The sequence below is a fragment of the Emys orbicularis genome, chromosome 10 (assembly GCF_028017835.1).
Source record: "Emys orbicularis isolate rEmyOrb1 chromosome 10, rEmyOrb1.hap1, whole genome shotgun sequence".
Classification (NCBI taxonomy): domain Eukaryota; kingdom Metazoa; phylum Chordata; order Testudines; family Emydidae; genus Emys; species Emys orbicularis.
This window is the reverse complement of record NC_088692.1, coordinates 47,285,632-47,309,387: the sequence shown is the minus strand read 5'-3', so window position 1 is coordinate 47,309,387 and position 23,756 is coordinate 47,285,632. Positions and strand designations below refer to the sequence as shown.

General features: G+C 58.6%; 1 protein-coding gene across 7 annotated transcripts in view; it reads right to left on the bottom strand.

The window, feature by feature from the left end:
• Positions 1–23,756, bottom strand: part of AP3B2 (adaptor related protein complex 3 subunit beta 2) — a 66,360-nt gene that overhangs the window by 10,189 nt on the left and 32,415 nt on the right. For 2 of the 7 annotated variants that reach the window (XM_065411777.1, XM_065411780.1), the window contains 18 exons: positions 21,630–21,790; positions 16,979–17,045; positions 16,309–16,491; positions 15,324–15,500; positions 13,719–13,816; positions 13,193–13,247; positions 12,780–12,851; positions 12,332–12,394; positions 10,842–10,974; positions 10,296–10,405; positions 9,164–9,340; positions 8,279–8,465; positions 7,980–8,098; positions 6,932–7,043; positions 5,978–6,125; positions 5,177–5,357; positions 4,836–4,911; positions 602–708 (listed from right to left, as the gene is read on the bottom strand). In XM_065411777.1, coding sequence (XP_065267849.1) covers positions 602–708; positions 4,836–4,911; positions 5,177–5,357; positions 5,978–6,125; positions 6,932–7,043; positions 7,980–8,098; positions 8,279–8,465; positions 9,164–9,340; positions 10,296–10,405; positions 10,842–10,974; positions 12,332–12,394; positions 12,780–12,851; positions 13,193–13,247; positions 13,719–13,816; positions 15,324–15,500; positions 16,309–16,491; positions 16,979–17,045; positions 21,630–21,790 — 2,226 coding nt within the window. Of the gene's footprint in view, positions 1–601; positions 709–4,835; positions 4,930–5,176; positions 5,369–5,944; positions 6,126–6,931; positions 7,044–7,648; positions 7,706–7,979; positions 8,099–8,278; positions 8,466–9,163; positions 9,341–10,295; positions 10,406–10,841; positions 10,975–12,331; positions 12,395–12,779; positions 12,852–13,192; positions 13,248–13,718; positions 13,817–15,323; positions 15,501–16,308; positions 16,492–16,978; positions 17,046–21,629; positions 21,791–23,756 lie in introns of all 7 variants that reach the window. The other 5 variants (XM_065411776.1, XM_065411779.1, XM_065411775.1 and 2 more) reach the window with 5 other exon arrangements.

Sequence of the window (23,756 nt, the reverse complement as noted above, 5' to 3'; positions counted from 1 at the left end):
GGTGCTGAGCTGCACCCCTCTTACCCGTCCACGCCCCTTACTGCCTCCTAGAGCTGGGGCCAGGAGCAGGGCCGTGGCTCTGGGAGGAGGGGATGCAGACAGGGCTATGGCGGCAGAGGCTAGGGCCACATCTAGGGGTGGGTGCGGAGCCCTGGGCATGGGGCTGGAGGCCGGGACACTGGGGCCAGCAGCAGAGCCCTGGGGACCGGGGGCCGAGCGGGACCCCGGGCTGGCAGCGGAGCTCCCAGGCGCGGGGCTGGCAGCCGAGCGGGAGCCGGGGCTGGCAGCGGAGCCCCCTGGAAGCAGCAGGGCAGGCAGCCAGGACTCTGGGCGGCAGGGGTGCAGGGCCGGTGGCTAGGAAGGGCCCGCGCCTATGCTCTTGGGGTGGCCTTGTTCTCCCGAAGGAACCCCAGGGTCTACCTGCTGCCCCATCACTAACTCCCAGTCCTCCTCAAGAGGGGGGACAGTGGGGGATCCCCCGGCAGAGTGCAGCTCAGGGGAGGCCTCACCGTGGCTTTCTAGGCCTCCTTACGCAGCGCTCTGGAAGGAGGGATCCAGCGGCAAGGCCGCCGTCCCAGCATGAAGAACCAGGGTCACTCACAGTAGGAGTCAACGAGGCGTCGGTCAGTGTGAGTCCCTCCAGGTCAGTCACCAGGCTGGTGGAGACAATAGCGGGGGAGGAGGCTGGCTGGGGTGGAGCGGGGGTGACTGTGAGGCAGAGACAAGTGGGGAACAAAGGGTTAAGAACAGGTGGTAGCCAGGACTGTCGAAAGCCCAGCCCAGTCTGGCAGGACCAGACAAGCAGGGGCAGGGAGGGTGTCACCGGTTACGAGTCTCCTGACACCTGGGGTTTGTTCTCCCGTCAGTGTTGGGAGTGGCGGGGTTTGTGCAGGTATCGCCCAGAGCCTGGGGGGGGGGGGGGGACACATGACCCCACCCCCAGTGGCTTGGAAAGTGGGATACCCAGGAAGGCCCAGCAGAGCCCTCTGCTGCCCCTGTTAGCAGCCCAGGTGGGCTGGCAGTCACTTGATGAGACTGCAGGAAGTAGCAGGGAGCCTGGGAACCGCTGGGCATGGGGGTGGGGCACTGCCCTGAATACAGACTATGAAACTGACAACCAACCGCAGAACAGAGCTGAGTGTGGTGCCTCCTCGGGCAGGTCTCATCCAGGGCCCAAGCCCAGCCCCAGGGGCGCTGCTCGCTCTGCCGCTGCCCAGGGCCTTTGGTTTTGCTCTAAGCTACCTCTGCTGGTGCTGAAAGATGCCAGGCCCAGCCCAGCAGCCACAGCACAGTAGGTGGCAAGGCTAGCGCCCGCTGTGCCACCCAGCCCTGCCCTGGATGGGGCACTAGGGCTGAGAGGGCAGCTCCATCTCCAGGGTGTGCTCACTCTTCCGCCCCGCTCCCTTGCCCAACAACAAGGGAGGCAGTTAGTTAGAGGCCAGCTCGGAGAGTGGTTTTGTGATGGGGACACAGAGAGGGCGGAGACCCAATTCACCACCCCATTGAGAGCGAGGGTGGCTGTGTGGGTAAAGCTCTAGCAGGGGAACCAAGAGACCTGGGCTCTATTCCCAGCTCTGCTGGTGACCGTGGGCAAATCACATTTTCCTCAGTTTCTCATCAGTTCAATGGGGCACTTTTCAGCCAAGCACTTAACAAAGGTGGTCAGTAGCATCACCCCCATTTTACAGATGGGAAAACTGAGGCAGAGAGAGAAGAGACTTGTCCAAGGTTACCGAGCAAAGCAGTGTAGAACCAGGACTAGAACCCACGCCTATCCTGTAAGCCTCCCTGGGGGATTGGAGAAGGATTCATTAGTATTTGAAAAGTGCTTTGAGATTCCTGGCCAGAGAGGAGCAGGGGATCATTAATTCGAACTGGCTGAAAACTTTTCACTGAAATAATTTTTTTGACAGAAAATAGCTTTATCTTTGGTGACAAAACCAGACATTTTCACACACAAAAAATCCATTTCCATCAAAAACTGTAGGGTTTTTGTCATAATCGCTAAACAAATTAATTTGTCAGTTTCTGGCAACCAATTTTTTTTGTTTTTACACAGAAATGTCAATTCTCAGCAACCAAAACACACACAAAAAAATGTTCCATTTTTGATCAATTTAGATTAAATCCAAACCAAAAATTATTTGTGCCAACATTTTTCATAGATCAGAATTACTGTTATTTAGTTGTACTTCTGTAGCCTGGAAGTGCTAGGCGCTGCACAAACACAGAACCAAAAGGTGGCCCCTGGCCCATAGATCTGCAATGTCAGAGTCTTAACTTATTAGTCAGACTTTCCACAGGCCGCTCTCCATCACCCTGGACATCCTGGGACAAACCCAACCTGACCTATGTGGGCCAGCACCACACAGCACAATTATGGGGCCAGGGGTAGACTCTTGTGCTATTTATGTGGGATGAGCTCACTCATCTTAGAACGTGGCTCTTTTCTCCTTAACTAAAGAATGGTTTTCCATGGTCCTGGAGGGTGAATTCCCATGAGGGAAATTTCTCTCCTGCCTGGATCCCAGGTGCCCACTCAGACGCTGAGAGAAAGGAGGGTGGGAACAAGGGACACCAGGTTGAAATTCCCCCCCCCCCCCCCATGCAGCGGGTTGGGCAAGGCCTAGGCACCAGAGGAAGAACATGCTCCCAGCATCTGCAGCCACATAATAAAGGTAATGTCAAGGCTCCCTCAGCACCATGGACAGATCACACAGCTATGAAGAACCAATCAGCAGGCAGCTCATGAGCCCAGTGGGAGCGATATCAGAACTACATGCATAAGCACTCCCTCCCTGTGCAATGACAAAGGTGCTGCCCCTTTAGAGCATGCAAGGGTCCCAGAGTGCTTTGCAGGCAATTATGATTATGCCAGGGCCAAGGAGGCATTAGTTACATCTCGCAGTGGACTCAGGAGAGCTGAGGTCTATTCCCAGCTCAGTCACTGTTCTGCTGGGCGACCTTGGGAAGTCACTTCCCTGACCTGTGCCTCAGTTTCCCCATCTGTAAAAGGGGATAACGATACTGCCCTCCTCTCTGAAGTGCTTTGAGATCTACGGATGGAAAGTGCTGTATTAGGATTAAGGGTTATTATTATTATTACTACTACTACTACTACAAATGGAGAAACAGACAGAGGAATTTGCCCATGGTTGCACTGTAAGTAATAAGCATAGGCAGAAATTGGAACCCAGGAGTCATGGCTCCCTGTCCCTCTCTAACCACTAGACTATGCTGCTACAAAATCTAGTTGTGCTCATTGGGCCAAGTCCCTTCTGATCTCCTCCCCTGAGGCTCGCTCTGTCACCAAACACAGGACCCCCCAAAAGAGCCAAGCCGCTCCAGAGCCTCTTGGGCATCCCTCAGAGTCTTGTCTCAGCCCCCACCTTCCCCACACTGAGCTCAGACTGCTCCTGAAGAGGGTCGTCTCATCCCCTGCTCACTCCTTCCCCGAGAAGCCACATTTCCCAGGACACCTGCTCTTATAGGGCTCTCGGGCCATAAGGGACACCTGGGGTCCTGTGCACACACTGAGCGTGACACCGCTCCCGTCCTCAAAGTCTGTCCCAAGGAGAGTCCCTGTGTCTTTGCTGCACGCCCCTCTCCCCAGGCGCTGGCCCTGGCTGCCCTGCAGGCTCAGCCGCGGAAGCAGGATTTCCTAGCACCTGGGCCATGCGCTGCTTGGCCCAGAGAATGGTTTTAACTTGCGATGCCACATTACGCACGCCAGGGCCACGCATCAGGCTGAACACAGGATGCTGAGCCCACAACACGGCAGTGCAGGATGCGAGCGAGGCACCACTGGGACCCTGGTGTTACACTCAGCATGCGGGTGAGAACAGACTAACCCACTGCCGTGGTGGCATTAGGCACCAGAGGGCCCCCTGAAAGCCACATTTGGCCCACAAGGGCCTTCTATTCGGCTCACTGGGCATCAGATGCTCCCCCTGGTTCCCCGCTGGTGGCTCGGCTATAAGGATGGCCCCGCTGCCCAGCTCCAACTCTGCCTGGGGTCAGCCGGAGCTGCGTAGCAGCAGAAACCCCAGTGGGGAGCAGGAGGGAACAGTTGATGCCTGGCGGGCCAGACGGAAGGCCCTTGCCAGCGGCTCCGGTCCCTGTGCTCCCCCGCAGGCAGTGCCAGGTGGCCCCTTTCCCTCCCCTGCAGAGCATCCTCCAAGCTGCCACGTGCCAGTCCCAGGTAGGGTGACCAGATAGCAAGTGTGAAAAATCGGGACGGGGGTGGGAGGTAATAGGGGCCCATATAAGAAAAAGGCCCAAATATTGGGACTGTCCCTATAAAATCAGGACATCTGGTCACCCTAGTCCCAGGCCTTGGCAAGGGGTGCTCAGAGGTGGGTCAGTGCAGGGATGCTACAGCCCAGGAGCAGGCAGGGTTGCACAGGGAGGACACAGAGGTGGAGCCAGACCTGAGTAGCAGGGCCTCCTGGACAGCAGAGCCCCCATCTGGGAGCAGGAGCCAGGCACAGGGGGAGGTGGGGATAGGACAGGCTCTGGGGGGAGCTACCGCCTGTGTCCCCCACTGTCCCCATCTTCCTCCCAGTTCCAGGTAGGGCCCCCAGAATTGAGCTTTTCAGGGGGCCCCCATCGGACAAACACCATCACTGACTCCCATGAGAGCCAGGCAGCAGGCAGGCAGGGAAGCTATAGATCCAAACAGGGAGGAGGAGAAATGGTAGCAAACCAGGGGAGAGATGGGGAGATGGAGGGAAGGTGTCAAGAGAAGTCTCCCTGCCTCTCTCCTCTGCCCCGCCCCAGCCCATAGTGCAGTGGGGATAAGCCATGGGGATGAGCTGTAGGGCAGCGAGACTCACAGTCATCCAGGTCCAGCAAGGAGATCTCCTTGGTCCCTTTCCTGGAGGCCTTTGGGGCGGGTTTGCTGCTGGGAGGCTGCAAGAGAGGACAGAACTCGGGCAATATGACTGTCAGATGGGGGCGGGGGAGCTTGGAAAGGAGCACAGGGCCCAGCGAGGCCCAGCCCAGCACTGGCACGGGGAGCCCTGGGTGCAGGATACTCAGAGAGGGGCAGGAGCTGAGTCCCAGGCCCGTGCATGGGGGGATGGGAGCCCCGGCCCACCTCTCTGCAGGGCAGGTGGGTGGTGCCAGGGCTCAGCGGCAGCGTGCCCCTCCCTGGCCGCCCAGCCCGTCCCCTCACCGTGGTTCTCCTCTTGCTCTCCGGCTCTGACTGGGATTCCTCTGCCTCGGAGCCTGAGTCTGACTCGGACGAGCTGCTCTCTGAGATGCTGCCCTCCTCCCATGAGGTCTCGGAACCCCCTTTCCCTTCATGCTGCGGCTTCTTCTTCTTCCCCTTCTTCCCCTGCTCCTCCTCCTCCTCGCTGGGGTCGCTGGGGGAAGGAGAGGGTCAGGCACAGGGCACCACCGACACCTCGCACGCCCCTTGGGCCCCATGACTGCCAGGAGGCAATTGCTACCAGTGGCTAATTTACATACTTTGATATCATTGGATAAGAGCCATGGCTGGGGACCAGGCGTCTGAGCTAGACTCACCCTCTCCGGCAGATTTATCTGGTGGGATAATCACATTGTGCCGATGTTGGGGTGATGTCACCCCAAGCTGTGACACACCCTGGGTGGCTGACACCCTCCCTACCCACCCCATCACCAGCACTCCTGCGCTGTCCCCTGCTGGCTGAGCGACTGACATCCCCCCCACCAACACTCCTGCATGTCCCCCTGCTGGCACTGGAGCAGCTGGGCCCAGCCTTTCAGCCTGGGATCTCTGCCTGGCACCCCGGCCGATGTCAGCGAAAGGAGGGGGCACAGGCAAAGGTGCTGGGTGTTAAAGGCATGAGAAACATACATGGTGGAATGGGCTGTACTCCCCCCCATGTCCCCGGGGGTGTTCCTCAGTCCCCAACTGGTTGCACCTCCTGCCCCCTCTCCCCGCCACAGCCTGTGATACCTCCCAGCGCTCTCCAGGCAGGCTTTCCGGGGCCCTTCCTTTCCCTTCTTCTTCTTCTTCTTCTTCTTCTCCTCCTCCTCCGACTGGTCTCCACTCTCCTCGCCCCGGCTTCCCGAGTCAGAGCCACTCTCGCTGCTGCTGCTGCCACTCTCGCTCTCCGACTCACTGACAGATTCCGGTTCTGGGAGAGAGAGAGAAAATCTCAGTATTGACAGCCCTTGCCAGGCACCGTCTGCAAGGCCGGCCTGCCCAGCCCCCTCGTGCCCCCCCACCCCACCCCAGCTGCCACGCCATACTGCCATCCCATGCACTTGATCCTTCCCTCCAGGGGCATTACACTGCCATGGTCGCTGGGCCAGGGGCTCCCCCAGCTGGTGCGCTGGAGAGGGGTAAGAAAGGGAGTCATTACGTCATTCCCATATGTGCACACAGATGCGCCCTGTCCCCCGTGGACGATGCTGGCTGTGCCCGCTCCCCACGAATAGCCAGGAGGCAGGACTGGATGGTCCCTTCAGACAACACGTTGTGCCCTGGGCCTTTTCCAGGGAGGAAAGGCTCCTGAGTGAGGGTCAGTCCAATTCGAGGACCCTGAACGCTTCTTGGGATTAAGTGGGAAGGACTCTGTAGCCCCCTGTCATCTGGGCACTGGCCAAGAGCTCACAGCCCTTTCTAGTCAGGCTGCTGGCAGCACAGCCTGGGCCAGCAGGGAAGGTGGGGGATGCAGAGCAGAGAAGCTTTGGAAGGGCTGGCCCTTTGCCCCTCAGACACATCTTATCCCCCCACCCATCGGGAACGTGACAGAGCCCACAGCTCACATCACCAGCAGACGGGAGCGGATTGCACTGCCATCCCCATGCAGCAGGCGCCAGAGCTCAGCACTGCATAGGCAGGTAACGCAGGAGCCTGCTGGCTTCCAGCCGTGGGAGCACTGCCAGGGCTGGGCAGTGCCACCCTGCTGCCCGGCACAGAGACGGCCAGGTCCCTCACCACTGTCTGCTGATTCCGTGGGCCCGGACTCTCCCTCTGAATCCGAGTAGAATGGCTTCTCCACCTTCTCTTTCCTCTTCTCTCGGCTGGTGCACTTGGTCCATTCCGGAACCTGCGCGGGAGCAGAAAAGGAGGTGAGGCACGTGCCAGCCCCAGTGAACCCCCCACAGCAGAGAGTTGGCCCAAGGAGAGGAGCTCACAGAGGCCAGGCCCTTCCAAAGGGATTCTGCAGTGATGAACAGGCTGATTCCCAGGAAATGTCCCCAGGGTCAGTACCATGGGGGCTCTGTCCTGGAGGGGGCATGGGGACCGCACAGCGATGCACGGAGCATGCACCTATCCCTCTTCTCACCACCCTCATGGCATGATACTCACCAGCCTTCTCCCTGACGGGTGGATCACCCAGCAGCAAGCGCTGGGGGCAGATCCATCGACAGGCATGGCAGGGCTCTGGCTGGGGGCTACGCTACCTAACAGGTGTGTGCTTATGCATGTGCTCAAGTTTAGCCCTGAGAGATTAAAAGGAGTTTAATCTACACACACGTTTGTGCGGAGGGTGGGGGTGGAGGTCTGTCTTTTACTCTCTGCTGAGATGTCAGATCCTTTATGAGTGTTATAGAAAAAAGCCAACACATGCGCACACACACAATTCCCAAGTGCTGAAAGTTAAAAGCAAGAGAGAGGGGAAAGGCACCATAACAAACACACACGAGCCACCTCTCTGAGCTCTCCCAGCAACCCGATGTGGCTTTCAATGAGGAAGGCGGTTTCTTCCTGCAAACGAGGGAGATCGCTGTCACAGGAGCAGAGCGACTCTGCAGGGCGTCTGCCCCAGCCCCTCCACTCCGCGCCCCACTCCTCCTGCCTTAAGCATCAGGACAGGAACCACCCACTTCTCTGGACACCTGGGAGGGTCAGCAGCTGCCGGGAGCTTGGCACCAGAGCCCAGGGGCCCCTGACACCAAGGCTGTGGGTAGTGCATTCCCCGGGATCACATAAATGGAGCACAACATGAGGTCCCATCCCCAGAGCCCGGCTAGCACGGTACCTCCACATTGCGCACAGATGGGTCGGGGGCCTCGTCTGGCCAGTCGGGGAGCTCCTGGTAGCCCACTGCCTTGGCGTTGAGGAGGTGTGAGAGCGAGCCGAGCTGGAAATGGTCCCGATCTGCAGCAGGAGGGGAGAGTTCAGAGCGCAGCCCTCCTGGCCGCACTCCCCACCCTAGCGGCTTCCAGCCTCACAGCCCAGCAGGCCCCATGTTCCACATCACCCAGCCCTTACTGGGAGGAACTGGCTCCCCTCTCATAGCCAGACAGAGACCCCTGGGTCCCGTGCACCTTGCCGTACCTTTGAAGGAAGACTCCAAGATGGGGGCGGGCTTCTGCGCCAGGAAGAGCTTCTTGGCGTACTTGTTAAGGGCCCCGCTCTTCTCGGTGGGCACGATGAGCTGACGGATAAAGCGGGCCCGGTCCCGGATGTCGTAGTTCTGGTCGTACTTGGCCAGGTTCAGCACGTACTGGGTCAGCAGCTTGCTCTACGGCGACGCTTGGCAGCTCAGCATCTTCCCTGGGACTTTACAGGGCTATCGCGCTGAGCAGAACCCCTCCCCACCACACAGATGGGGAAACAGAGGCCCAGGGAGTGGAAAGGACTTGCCCAATGGCACCCACCCCAGCTCTGCTGATTCCCTGAGCCCAGCCCACACATCCCCCACTGAGCAGGGCAACCCTAAGTGCAGGGACTGTGGGCCCAATCCAGCAAAGTGCTGAGTGCCTTCCACACACCCCGGCTTCTGCTGGCACAGAGCTACTTGCAGGATCGGGCCCATGGGTTGCAGGCTCGGCTGGCTGGCTGGGCTGTTTCAGATGGAAGTGTCCCGGCCCTCACACAGCACCCCACTGCCTGGCAGGGGCCAGGGCACTCAGACACAGCTGCACCCCATCCCAGAGCGCCCAGCACTGTCACCATGGGGACTGGCCAGCTAGGCGGCCCTGCAGCGTGGGGTGGAGTCAGGCACAGCTGCGATGGTCGCAGTTTCCTGGCAGTGGTCAGGGGAAGCCAGTGCAGGGGGCACAGGCTCAGTCAGCCCTGCACTAATTGCTTGTGCAATGTCTGCATGGAGCCTGCTGGGGCACAGCCAGCCGCGTGGCGAGAGCAGGGTCTCGGAGCCGGTTTGGGAAGCTGCTGATGCTGCCACTCGCTTCCTGCCCCACCCACCCAGCCGGCGCTCACCTGCTTGGAGTTGGTCAGGTAGAGCTTGGCTGCCAGGTTGATGACCTGCAGCTTGACGATGTCCTCCTCACCGGTGAAGGACTTGGCCATCTTGCGCAGCACATCGGGTGCGATCTTGGGCACGTGCTCGCAGTACTCGCCAATCAGCCAGAGGATGCTGGCCCGGGCCATGGGCACCTGCAGACAGGCACATGGCAGCACCCCAGCTCTGCCGAAATCCCTCGCACCCAGCCAGGGCAAGCTCCAGAGGGATGGGCTGGGGCCAGGAGCGTCACCCCGAGCCGGTGCGAGTGCAGTGCAGTCCATGGGAGACCTGCCCACACCCTGCAGCCACTATGCTGTGGACTCCGTAGGCCAGGATTTGCGGTCCTGTCCAATGCCCCCGCTGCTCCCCAGTCCCACCAACCCAACCAGTTCCTTCTCCCAGTCAGGGCCCAGCCGCTGCATTATCTAGCACATCCCAGGATCCTTTGCACTGGGGCACCCAGCACAGGGAATTCTGGGACCCAAGCACCGAGGCCCTTGGGAGTGGGGACGGGGCAGAGAGCTCTGGGAGGACAAGATGGCCCCACTCCATTCCAGGGATGCCCCCTGAGGTCATGTCCTAGGCGGGTGCCTGCCTGTGTCCATCTTGGGAACCACAGCAGCAGGCCTGCACAGTGCTGCCCCTTCCAGGACACACACAGCTGGGAGCCTGGCAATGCCCACCCACTGCAGCCAAACCAGGGAGCAAGCGGGTCCTGCTGGGGCTGCGCTGGCAGTTTGAAAAGCATGGCCGGTCCCTCCCGCTGGGCCGGTCCCTCCCAGCTGACTCCAGAAGGCCCCCTGGGGCAAGCGCTGGAGGAGGAGTCCCAGCCCTGGTGGCACAGGGGATTCGAACTCAGGGCTTCGCAGAAGCAGGGGAGCAGACACTGAGTGCAGCACCCCCTGGGGTAGGGGCCTGGTAAGAGGAGAAAGGGGGCAACAGGCAGCAGCACTTCCACAGGAAGGGCAGCTCAGGACACCAAGGACCCCCCTGAACTAACCCCTGCTCCTTCCTATGGGCACAGCCCACTCCACACTCACCCCCATACAGCTGGAGCCCCCAGCTCCTCTGGCAGTGGGAACAGCTGGGCCCCGATCCCAGACATACCTGGATGTTGTCGGTGAGCTTGGCCATGTGCTTGATGATCTCGCTGTGCTGAGAGGGCTGCATCTGCAGCAGCTTCTTAATGACGACCACGGACTCAGCCACCACGAGCTCTGGGGGCAACAGAGATCCCCAGCCGCCAATGAGCGCAGAGACGTCTCTGTCCCCCGCACTGCCAGGACTCGGCCACAGCCAGCTCTGGGGTGAACGGTTCCTCTCCCCACCCTGCCGGGGCTGTGCAGGATCTCAGAGCATGAGGGGCCTCAGCCAGGGGTGTGCTATTGAACGCTGTGATGCTGACAACACACAGCTGTGGGAATTTGCTCAACCAGACATTTAATTCCCAGATCGTCCCAGCGCAGGGTGCCCCTTCCGCCAGCTCTTCCCAGCCCGTGGCCTCCTCAAACCCAGCTGGAGCTCGTCCCGGGCCGGTGGCCATCACTCATTGCTTGACCTTCCACTGCAAGCTCTGAAAAGCACTATCTCCCATAGGCAGCCCCTTGACAGCTCTCCCTCGCCCCTCCCTGCCCCCGGGCCGCAGGCTCTCACCATCCCTGTTGGAGAGAAGCTGCACAAGGCCATTCAGGCAGGTGTCTCGGACCTTCCCGATGTTTGTGGCGCAGCGCCCGATGGCCTGGATGGTGGCAGCTACAAAGTCCTTGTCCATGCTCCGGATGTAGGTCTGTGGGACAAGAGGCATGGCAGCTTTCCTGGCATGCACCGGGAGTCAGGACACCATGCCGGACAAGCCCTGTCTGAGAGCTGATCGCGTGGGCTCAGACTACATGCAGGGTGGCTCCCAGCGGCTGCACTAGCTCAGGGCTCCTAGCAGCTGCTGTAGCGAAGGTCACAAGGCTGTCTGTAAAGCCCGGTTCTCCCCTAGTCCCCATGTTTGGGAACAGGCCCTGGTAGGGCTGGACGTTTCTCATTTCCCCCCATTTTAGGGAAATCCATCCAGCAGACGTAGTCATTTACTTATATTCCAGTAGCACGTAGAGGCCCTGATGAGGATCAGGCCCACTGTGTGGGCATGTACAGACAGCTCAGCCCCTGCCCCAAGGAGTTTACATGAGACCCAATACACATGCTTTCCCCCACATTCATTGCAGAACAATCTGGCTGCTTCCCCCGGGGCTGTGGCTCCATGCCCACTCTCCAAACCCAGTGAGGAGCAGGGGCTGGGCCAAGGCCAGGTTAAAAACAAAAAGGGGCTTTGCTAATAAAGTGGGGAGGGTTTGGGCCCCCAGAAACCTGCACCTAGCGCCTTGGTGTTTAACTATGAAACAGCCACCGCCAAGCCCCACAGAGCCAGCCGGCTCCAGGACCATGTAGGGCTGGCCACAAATTTTCCATCAAAACTGTCTCTACTTTCCATGGAAAATGTAGATTTTTTCATTGAATAACCAAACAGCTGAAAACCAAAGTATCTGGATTGCACTAAACTGTCGTGGAGCCTCTTGGGAACTGTAGGGCCAGGCTCCCCAGCCATCTCCCATGATGCATGCAGGAACGCCCACCATTGGGGTGCATCCTGGGAGATGTAGTCTCACCAGGGAGTCCAGTCCATGGAGGAGAATGGGAGCATGAAACAGCCGAACTACAACTCCCATGAGGCACCGCAGCAGCATTCCCAAATTGAAATATTCCATTTTCCATTTCTTTCCCCCACCCAAAAGCCCATTTTCTGCACAGCTCTGGCAGTGGGGATGGTTCCCAATGGCAGGTGGAGATGAGATTGTGAGAGTGAGTCTGCAGGGCACCAGCAATGAAAGCCCTGAGCTCTCAGGAGAAGCCCCAGTCTGCCTTCTCTCTGTAGTGGGCACCAGTGAGGTCACTTGCCACAGCAGGTAGCTCCTCCCAGGCTGTGAATGGTTCTTCCCTTGCTCATGGCTCGGGAGGAGCAATCAAGGCAAGCGCACACTGCACCCAAAGCCCCTCTCTTTTACCCCTATGCTGACAGAATTATCCCTGAAATGCTTCCAGCTCTGCCACACGCTGCGCCCACCCAGCTCCGCCCACCAGCCCCCGGCCCTGAGTACCTGGAACTCCCGCAGGATGGTGGAGATGTTGGTTTCGTTAGCGAGGTTGGTGAGAACTTCCAGCTGGAGAGGAGGGAGAGAGAGCACAAGAGCGTGTGTGTGAGAGAGAGATGGAAAGATTTACCCCCCATGTGCCCAGAGACAGAGGTACCTCCAAGGATCCTGCCTGTGGGGAGAGTGAGAGGAGCCAGACTCTGGGCGCAGCAGACTGTGCACGTCCGGGCTCGAGGAGAAGGTGTCACGTGGCTGCATGGAGCTCCCCATGGGGTCCAGAGGATCAGACGGTGTTTAGAAGGGAAGGCAGTGCCTACAAACTCCCAGAGGTGGTGGGGGCAGATTGCCTATGGCAGGGGAGTTGGGTAGCTCGGTGCCAAGGCTATGTCCGGGGTGCGTGTAGGGAATGCCTCGCTGTAAACATGCGTCAGGCCAAACTGCGCATTTGACTCACCTTGAGGATCTTAATCTGGGTGGGGTCTGTGGATCTGATGTAGAAGCTCTTCAGATATGGCTCGAACATCCCCTGCATGGACAAAGCAGCTTTAGCAGCAGCCCAGTTACCCTGCTGCATGCCAACTGGGGGTCAGTCAGGGGACAGGGCAATGGACCAAGTGCATGATGGGGGATTTCTCTGCAGCATCTAGCACTGGCCCCTATTGGAGACAGGCTGCTGGTCTGTCCCCCATGGCAAGAGGTGGGGGATTGGACTGATCTGACACCCCAGAGTCCCCACACACAGCCCAGGAATGGGTCAGACCCAAGCCTCAGGCTTGGGGGAGCTCAGCCCCAAATCCCCCTATGCTGCAGCCCCAGCCTCTAGAGAAAAGAAGGGCGATTTCTCAAGTGCAGGGAACCAGGACTCACCCGCCGCTTAATGGACATTGTGGCCACGTTCTGCAGCACCACCCACTGCACCTCACTGCCGAGAGAGAGAGAGATCCATCAGCTGGCCCCATAGAAGCGAGGCAGTAAGGAGAATCCATGCAACAGGCTGCTCTTACACAATCCCTCCTCTTGACCCAATCTGGGCCAAATTTACCCCCTCCCTACTGAAATAACAAGCCCCAGCATCAGATTCTGCCCTGAGATGGGCTGTTTCAGGGGTTTCTCCCTCCAGGACCTCACTGGTTCCATCTCAGAAACTTTCATACTCCTGAGATGGAGCCAATAGGACCTACCTCGTCAGGCTGCCAGAAGAGCTCTGCGGCTCTGTGCAGGGCCTGAGCCCTGACAGCCTGTGACACACAGACTTCAGCCTCTTTGGAACAAGTCATGGAAGAAAGTTCAGGTGGTTGCTGGAGAGAAAGAAAGGGGTGTGTGGGGAGAGGGGGCGAGCAGAAGACAGAAGGAGGAAAGGGAGAAAGGAAGAGAAGCTGTGGTGGTTGCAGACCTGTGGCTCCTCAGAAGACGCACCAGCGCCTTGGCAATGACCCCAACCTCGGCCTTGGGTGCCAGGTGGAAGTACAGCTGAGCTACGGCCATCACCACCTGTGGGGGAGGGGAAGGAGAGAGACAGGAGGTCATACGAGGGCATTGAGCAATGGGCCAGCCACTACAGGCTGGGTGCTGCCCAGGGCTGGGTCTAAAGCACCTGACTGCAGAGACGGGTGTCCCATTTTCTGTGTACTGCCCCTTCACGTGTTGGGTTTCCCTGAGGCAGCAGCCAGCGGGAGAGCGCTGCTCCCAGCGAGACCCCTGTCAATGACCTGCTGGGCAGAGTGTCCAGAGCTCCGGCGGTGTCAGGGCAGGTGGCTTGCTGAGCTTGGGGCCTACGCATCCCCGTTCAGATGCAGAGCGAGTCACCGGGTGCGCGCTCCTGCAGGACACAGTGCATTGTGTCTCCTTCCTTGGGGAGCCCCCATGTGCCGGAAAACCCGCCTGTCACTCCTCAGGCACGAGGGGAAGTGTCATACCGACGGGACCCTGGACTCAGGGCAGTGGAGAGGCTGACTGTGGCACCGCAGCTCTGTTGGGGAATGCGGGGGGCTCACCATGTCGTTGCAGCTCTGTGGCAGGGGGGCTGTGGCTCACTGCGGTGTTGCGGCTCTGTGGTGGGGGCATGTGGCTCACCAAGGTGTTGCGGCTCTTGTGTGGGGAAGGGCAAGAGGCTTACTGCGGCATTGTGGCTCAGGGGGCAGGGCGAAACAGAGAGGCATGGAGCTCACCGCGGGGTTGTGGCTCTGCAGTGGGGGGGGGGGACAGGGCGAGGTAGGGGTGCTGGGGGTTCACCGCGGTGTTGCGGCTGTCGGGGGGGCAGGACAAGGCATGGGGGGGCGTGGGCTCACTGCGGCATTGTGGCTCGGCGGGGGGTGCAGGGCGAAGGGGCACGTAGCGTGGTGTCGCAGCTCTGTGGGGGGACAGTGTGAGGGAGACAGGAGACTTACCGTGGCATTGCAGCTCTGGGGGGACTCACTGCAGCATTGTGACTCTGCAGTGGCGGGGGGCAGGGCGAGGCGGGAGGGCGTGGGGCTCACCACGGTGTTGCAGCTCTGTGGTGGGGGGGCAGGGCGAGGCGGGAGGGCGTGGGGCTCACTGCAGTGTTGCGGCTCTTTGGCGGGGGGCAGGGTGAGGCGGGAGGGCGTGGGGCTCACCACGGCGTTGCGGCTCTGTGGTGGGAGGGTAGAGCGAGGCGGGAGGGCGTGGGGCTCACTGCGGTGTTGCGGCTCTGTGGTGGGGGGGCAGGGCGAGGCGGGAGGGTGTGGGGCTCACCTGGCATTGCGGCTCTGTGGTGGGGGCAGGGCGAGGCGGGAGGGCGTGGGGCTCACTGCGGTGTTGCGGCTCTGTGGTGGGGGGGCAGGGCGAGGCAGGAGGGCATGGGGCTCACCTGGCATTGCGGCTCTTTGGTGTGGGGCAGGGCGAGGTGGGAGGGCGTGGGGCTCACCGCAGCGTTGTGGCTCTGTGGTGGGGGGTAGGGCGAGGGGGGCATGTAGCTCACTGCGGGGTTCTGGCTCTGTGGTGGGGGGGCAGGGCGAGGAGGGGGGGCCATGTAGCTCACCGCGGCATTGCGGCTCTGCAGCAGGGGCTTCGTGTTGCGCAGCAGCAGCCGGTGGTCAGGGTCCATCACATAGGGCTTGCGCTTCACCAGAGAGGCCGCGTCCAGCTTGTCATCCTTGGAGTCCTCCTCATCGGAGCCGTAGAAGGCCTTCTCCGGGTTCTCCTCCAGCAGGGACTCCTGCCAGGCACAGTGTGTGTGTGTGTGGGGGGGGCGGCGGATGCAGCACTAACTCCCCCTCAGCGGCCCCCCCAGCCAGTAAACCCACCCCAAAGACACTAATTAGGAGCTGATACAAGTCAGGCTTTTCCTCTCAGGCCCCACTGGCAGCCGCTTGGACTGGCCTCCCCAACAACCCCAGAGCAGCGACAAGACCCCGAGGGATCCCTGCATTGGTGAGGACAAGGGGAGGGGGATCAGGGCCAGCCTGTGCGAGCCCCAGGACAGCTTCACAGGGGTCATTTTATGATCCAGAGGGGACACAGATCCAGAGGGGAGCGGTGATCACCCAGGCTGACCTCCTGCATAGCACAGGCCGGAGACCCACACCCAGGGATTCTGCAGAGCTTGTGGCTGAACTAGAACGGAGCTTTGGAAAAACACCGTCTCCATGTACAGCCTCTGTGGGATGCAGGATCTCCTCCCTCAGAGTGTGCCTTGTTTCTAGTCCAAGCTAAGGTGGGGATGCTGTGTTGCCACCACACGACAGCACCGTATGGCGCACCACCAAGGAGCCACAGCCGTAGGGGCTGTGGGCACCCCGAGCCCGACGCTGCCCAGTTGCCTCAGACTGAGCATCACTGCTTCAGGTCCCGCGGCTCTGAGAGGGGCAGTGCAGCCACGTGTGCCAGAGCTGGGAGGCCTGGCACTAGAACAGAGCCGACATAGGACCCTAAGTCAGTCTCCTCCCTTTCTGCACTCTGTTCCGGTATGAACTTCCCTCCCTGCCTCGCTGGGGTCATGCGTCCCCTGCCCTAGTCTGACTCACGTTCTGGTTGGGGCTGAGGAACTGGGTGCGCGCGTAGCGGGTCAGCATATTGATGATCACCACCTGGCCCCACTCCTCCACGTCGATCAGCAGGTTGCACAGCTTCCGATAGTTCTTGTGGATCAGGTCAATGCGCTCGGGGCAAACCTCCTCAAAGGCCATCACCACGCTGCCTGCCACCAGCTGGGACAGAAGGGAGAGAGCAGTAGTGGGGAGGGCAGGGCGGGAGGGAGAGCGACGTGATCTGCACTGGGAGGCGCTATTCTCACTTCCCACCGGCTGGCGCTGTTTCTGGGTCTCTCCCCAGGGAGCTCTGGGGAGGGCTCCGTCTCAGCCCTGACATGGGGGGCACAGCCCCAGGGCAGGGTTTCTATCAGGACTCTGCTCTGAAGGCACTTCCAATAGGGCACATGGGTAGGAGACTGGGATCAGCCAACAGGAAAGCAGGGTCAGTGATGGTTACAGTTTAATAGCACCCCCATCCAAGGGTGGCAGGACGCTGGCCCTTTAAGAATCCAGCTCCTGGGTTATCTTCCTGGGACCCCTGGAGTTGTACATTCGATGGGCCTTTGCCTGAAATTTGGGAAGGGGATCCTTTAATAATACAATGCCCTGCTACCCCCACCCCATGTGGTTAATGTGGCTCCCCCAGGACACCACCTCCACTCACTGTGGTCTTATCCGCCAGCAGCTTCTCAATCACTTCGATCAGCTGGTCCTTCTGATCTGAATCCAAGCTGCAAGGGAGAGTCAGCAGTGGGTGATGCTACCAGCAGGGGGAGGGGAGAGGTACTGGAAGAGCCCTATCCCCCACCCCCCTGAGCAAAAGGGGAGACAAGTGAAGTAGGCAGGACTGTGGTGTGTTGGAAGAGAATGAGGCAGGATCTGCTGTGCTGCACCTCACCGACCTTTGCAACTCTGCAACAGCGCAACTAGGCCCCAGATCCCCCTGCTCCTAGCCTATGAGCTAAGGAGAATCTCCATCGGTTGCTAGCAGTGTTGGGCCAATGATCCATAGCTGAGCAGTCCCAATTCCATCCCCTCTCACAGAAGCAGTAAATAGATAGCTTTTGAGCTTCCCTGCAGAGCAAACAGCTTGATCCCAATTAGAGAGGGGTCCCTATGAAGCGTTTGGCTGCCGGTCTCATTTCTCCCTCCTGTAGGTGTCAGCTGAAAACATCCACTCAATGTGCAGAGCAGTCAAAAAAGCAAACAGAATGTTGGTAATCAATAAGAAAGGGATAGATAAGACAGAAAATATCATATTGCCTCTATATAAATCCATGGTATGCCCACATCTTGAATACTGTGTGCAGATGTGGTTGCCCATCTCAAAAAAGTTATATTGGAACTGGAAAAGGTTGAGAAAAGGGCAATAGAACAGCTTCTGTATGAGGAGAGATTAGTAAGACTGAGACTTTTCAGCTTGAAAAAGAGATGACTAATGGGGGATATGATAGAAATCTATAAAATCATGACTGGTGTGGAGAAAGTGCATAAGGGAGTGTTATTTACCGCTTCTCATAACACAAGAACTAGGGGTCACCAAATGAAATTAATAGGCAGCAGGATGTTGTGAAGGACAAGACACTAACAGGGTTCCAAAAAGACCTAGATAAATTCATGAAGGATAGGTCCATCAATGGCTATTAGCCAGGATGGGCAGGGATGGTGTCTCTAGCCTCTGTTTGCCAGAAGCTGGGAATGGGCGACAGGGGATGGATCACTTGATGATTACCTGTTCTGTTCATTCCCTCTGGGCAGAGGTGAAAGTAAGCCGGTCCGGTCCGGCGTACCAGCAAGAGCCGGTGCGCTGTACCGGACCGGCTTCCCCAGGCAGGTGATTTAAAGGGCCTGGGGCTCCCGGCAGCGTCCGGAGCCCCTGGCCCTTTAAATTGCCGCCAGAACCCCGCTGTCGGAGCCCCCGGGTAACAGAGGCGGCCAGGAGCCCCGGGGCTCGGGCAGTGATTTAAAGGGCCAGGGGCACCACTGTGGTAGTGGCGGCTGGGAGCCCCTGGCCCTTTAAATCACCGCCGGAGCCCTGCTGCCGCTACCCCAGGGCTCTGGCAGCGAGGCTCAGGCAGCGATTTAAAGGGCCCGGGGCTCCAGCCGCTGCTACCGCCCCGGCCGCAGCTACTGCAGCAGAGCCCTGAGCCCTTTAAATTGCCCCCGAGCCCCAGGGCTCCCAGCCGCCGCTGCAGCTGGTAGCTCCGGCGGTGATTTAAAGGGCCCAAGGCTCCCAGGCGCCACTACTGCAGCCAGAGCCCTGGGCCCTTTAAATCTTGATTTAAAGGGCCATGGGATTTAAAGGCCCCGCCCCTTCTGATCGAGGCCACACCCCTTCCGGTTGAGGCCCCGCACCCCAGCTCAGGGGTAAGTCCTTTAAGTTACTTTCACCTCTGCCTCTGGGGCACCTAGCATTGGCCACTATTGGAAGATAGGATACTGGGCTAGATGGACCTTTGGTCTGACCCAGTATGGCAGTTCTTATGTTCTTAGCTAATGCGGCTCGGTTCCTTCTAACAATAACTAAAGGTTAAATATTTAACACGGGAGATGCAGGCACATAATCACTCAGTGGTATTCACACCAGGTTCAGTGAACTGTATGTTCATTCTGGGTCAAGTCCAAGGTAGGTTGTGCTTTATTCTCCTAGCCTCCTGCTTTATCCCTTCCATTCCTCGGCCTCTGACCCACATGCACCTTCTTGCCTGGAGTTTAGGACAGCGCCAGACACTCTGTCACCTTTCTGCAGCAGCCTATCCTATTGTACAGTGTCCCGCCCACCTCTGGTTCATTACGGCCTGTATTGATCCATGCTGCAAGGCCACATGTGCTTTCTGGGTCCATTCATTCTATGGACTATGAAGGACCCAACAGCCTGGGGCAGGCCGGAGTGCTGGGCTTTGACAAGGAACTGTCCAGTAAACAAAATCCAACAGCCAAATTCTGGGCTGTTACACCATGAACAAGGGGGAAAGCACACCCAGAATTCAGCCCAAGGATTCCCGGTCTATATCACACGCATTGTCTCAGTGGCTAAAACAAACAGAATTAAAAAAAAAAATCAAATAGACTTTTCACTCTTATTCCGCCCATTTATTTGCTTCCATTGTTTTACTCTCCACTGGAGCAACAAAAGCAGACCGTAGCCAGTTTCTTGCTAGTTTCACGCCCCCAGGTTTGCATATGCCAGCACAAGCCTGCAAAGTTTGCAAAAACAGCCCTGGGGAGTGTTTCTAGATCCATGGATTGGAAGGCCAGCCTGCATTAGGATCGGCTAGGCCAAGCTCCTGTATCACAGGAGCCAGAGAATCTCACCCTGACTGAGCCCAGAGTCTGTGGTTGAACCAGAATGTAGCTTTAGGGTTTAGATCCAAGCCAAAACCCAAGAAATAGCACAAACCTGATCTCCTTGAAAAATATATTTTTTAAGAAACCCATCCAAACATTCCTATTAAATAGGAGGTTTTGTAAAACTTTAAACAAAATCCCCACACGCTCAAAGCCCTACATCTTGGCCCTCAGTGGCCCAATAGTGGCTCTTTCAGATGTTTTCCATGCCAGCCATGTATCAGTAGGATCCAGATGGCTTGTCAGTTACTGTAGCTGCATTATCTGGGCAGTCAGTGCTTGACCTGGCAAACAGAAGTGTTTGGCTGCTGGTCTCGTTTCCAGTTACTGTTCATTTCCTTGAGAAACGTCTCACCCACAGCCCCTCCTGCTGCCTGCGGTTCCTGCCCACGGTACTAGGGGGAGCAGTTCATGAGGGGTTTTTTTTTGGGGGGGGGGGTGTCAGTGGGATGCCCTGCTGCATCACTCTGTATTGGCATTGAACAGCAGGGGAGAGGAGCTCCTGGGCTCACATATTTGTGTCCCCAAAGAGAGAACAGGGGGTCTGACCCCCAAAGAATAAGCAATTGTATCAACTGGTTGTATACCAAGTTCTTGTGTATTAATATACGTCAAGCAGGGTCGTTTCTGAAAGCTGGTAATGCTCTGCCCTGGATGGTCAGTAGGAGATCTGTATCCAGGCTCTGGCTAGGAATGTAGGCGGGGCTGTATGTGTAGAACACTGTACTTGTAACCGGGGTGCTACGGCAGCACCTCCTCACAGCAGAGTGGAGCCGCAATAGGGCAGGGAGGCGCGCCTCCCACGCTAGCTGTTCACACAAAACTAACTCCACACTAGCCCTGAGGATGAGTTCTGGGTGGCTTGAAAGCTTGTCTCTCTCCCAACAGCAGCTGGTCCAGGAACAGATGTTGCCTCATCCAGTGTGTCTCCACGCACCTAGCATCCTACGACCGAGGGAAAGACAACGGCTTTACAACTTTAAAGTTAATAGAAAGCCATTTAAACTGAGAAGAAAACCCCAGTCTTGGAACACTAAGGCAGGAGGGAGTTTCCCCTCTCTGTGTAACCATGAATGACCATAGTCTGAGAGAAAGAAAACCTTGTTAGAAGGGAAGGGGGTTGAAGTGAAGGGCCAGCATCTAAGCGGGGTGCTGTCCATGAAACACGGGATCCCCTCTACAACACGGGGCATGCAGGGAGACTGTTCAGAGGCAATAGGTAGTGATATTAGAGAAGGGAAGTTAGCTCCTAGAGAAGTGTACAGCCAGGTCCGCGCCTTTATGTTTATTTTCTGTGTAACTCGGCTGTTTGCTTCCTTGACTATTCCATCTTTGAATCTAAACAAACTTCTTGTTGATCTATGCCCCATGCAGGTCTCCGGTGGGCATCCTGTGTGTGGCAAAGTGAGCTGATAACCTAGGGCAGGTTTCACCCCTGCAGGGGTGCCAAGCCAGAGGGGAAAGTCCCGGTGTCTGGCAATTAAGAACTCAAGCAGATGGATCTGGGGGGAGTTGGGACCGGAAGGGCTTGTTGGGGTCACCCTGCCAGGAGTAACTAGGCTGATGGAAGCCAGGGTGAGACCTTTTTGCTGGCAGGCTGGCTACTGGGGTCAGAGCTCTGAGCCATAGCAGCCTAGCATTAAGGCATCCAAAGTCACAAGGCAGGCGGTGACAGAACCCCATACTGGTCTGGGTGATCCCCAAAACGTCACAGTCCTCCATGCACAAAACCAGAGGGCTCCAGAATTCTGATTCCGTGCAATCTGACCGAGTCACAAGAGGCCCCAGGGCACCATCACCCTGTGCCCTGTGCCTTCCTCCGTGAAAAGTGGGTGGCTGGGATTTGGTGGTGGGAGTCCCCACTGTGCATCGGTGTAAATGACGGCCCAAGGTGCAATGCACGGGCAAAGTGAGCCCAGCATGTATTTCAGGAGGGGGGCGGGGATACAGCCCATTGTCCCAGTTACCTGTACAGCTTGGGGATGGCATGAGCAGCCGTCTTGCGCACGTATGGAGACATGTCTGACGCCGCCTCCTTGATGGCCAGCATCATGATGGGCACTATGATGGGCACCCGGATGCTGGAGAGAACCCGCAGGGCACTGGCCCGGATCAGCTGGTTGGGATCCTGCAGTGGGGGGGACATGGAGGCAGCTCCAGGAAGGCTTCACCGCGGAGCGCCCTTCCTGACTCAATCGGGGCAGGGTGAGGGCCCTGCAGCACCCGGGGTGCCAGAGGGAAGCAGAGGGGTTCGCTTGGCACTGCACTGCACACTTGGAAATTGATTCCCTGCGAGGCGAGGCTCTTGCTCATTAACACAGATCTGCAATCCCTCTGGCCAGTGCCCCCTTCGGATCCCAGGCCTGGCTCCCGGGGGGTGGGGGGCGGGATTTAGCTGGAGTTGTGGGTGCTCAGCACCTCCAGGAACCAGCCCCCCAGGATTATGGTGGCCCCACGGGGCGGGAGAGAAGTGAATGGCCAGGGGCCCTGCTGCAGTCTGAGCACAAGGGCTCCAGAGCAGAGCTGCTAGGGACACAAACCTGGTACCGGCTCTTTTGATCTCACCCCATTCTCTAACCCCTGCCCAATCCCACGGGAGCCCCAGGCCTCCCAGTGCCAGAAGCTGGGCCTTCCCCATAGCTTCTCAGAGGCAGGCGTCCCTGGAGGGCCCCCCACCCACATAGGGCTTTATACCAGGACCCTTTGGGGAAGGTGTGAGCAGCTGGGAAGGGGAGGAGGGAGCGCACTCCCCCCCATGCAACCCACTGCTTTGGCTCTGCCTCCGCCTGCCCCCCCCGGATCACAGCCTCACACCTGACCCAGAGCCCAATAACCCCACATGCTGAGCTCTGCCAAGTGCCTGGAAAGGCCTGGCTGGGGTGCAGCGGCCTCTCTGCCAGGGGCCCCTTTGAGTTCTTCTACCCGCTAGTGTCCAGTGTAGCACTGGACCCCCGGATCCACATGGCAAAAGCACAGACCATCCACAGCAGGGCCTGCGCTGGCACCCACCATCAGCTCTCAGGGACTGGACTTCTAAGGGCCTGTGCCAGCTGACTCGGGCTTGGGCTAAGGGGCTATTTATGGGGTGTAGGTGTTCGGTCTCTGGGACCATCCCACCTTGCAGGGTCCTAGAGTCTGGGCTCCAGCCTGACCTTGAGGCAACTGGCACAGGCCAGCGGCAGGTTTTAACTGCACCGTAGACACACCCTGAAAGGCCCCCAGCTCTTCACCATGGGGCCATCCGGTTCCAGCCTCCCCTTGTGCCTATCACTTCATTCTGACCAATCTGCACCTCCAAGAGGAAGCGGAGATGCGGACAGGTACTGTGGGGGCAGCACTCTCTCTTCCTCCACAGCAGCACCCCTGGGAGCTGGGCACCAAAAGGGCACCGGATATGGAGGGGAGAAAGGCAAGGAATTGCTTCGAACATGCCTGTGCACCAGAACCCAGCACAGCCAGCCACCCCCTGGGGCCAGCCTCGGCAAAGCACTTCGGGATTAGGCACTGCCCGGGCTCGCTTTGTGGTGCTGCAGTGACATGCAGAGCCCACGCCAGGCTGTGCCAAGGGTGAAGGGGCAGCAGGTTGTACTGAGGTGGCACTGGGATGGTAACACATGGGAGTGGGATGGGCGGGTGCCTGCTAGGGAGGATCCTCAGAGAGAGCGCCCCAGTTTGTCCCTTGTTCTCTGTCAGTCCAACTGGGAGAGGCTGGAGTGCAGCTTTGGCGTCAGGAGTCGTGGTCCATTGTTGCAGGTGGGATTAGGGTACCTGTCCCTGACCTCACCCATAGCAGGTTGAGCTGACAGCCCCGAGACCTGTATGTGTGGAGCGCATGGATGAATCCAGACTGCAGCACCATGGGCCATTAATGGGGCGGGGGGTCTCACTAGGGACAGTGTGGGGGCTGCTTCCTGGGGCACTGGGTAACCCCAAATGTCAGGGCTGCAGCAGCTGCTGCTCAGTTGTGGCATTGCTAACTTTCCAGCAGAGGCCCCGTTTGGCCTCCCAGCCTGCTCCCTTCCTCACTTCCCCCCATCTACTGGTCTTCCAGGGGGGCTGCGCCGGGGAGATTCCAGAGGGTGACTCTCAGGTCA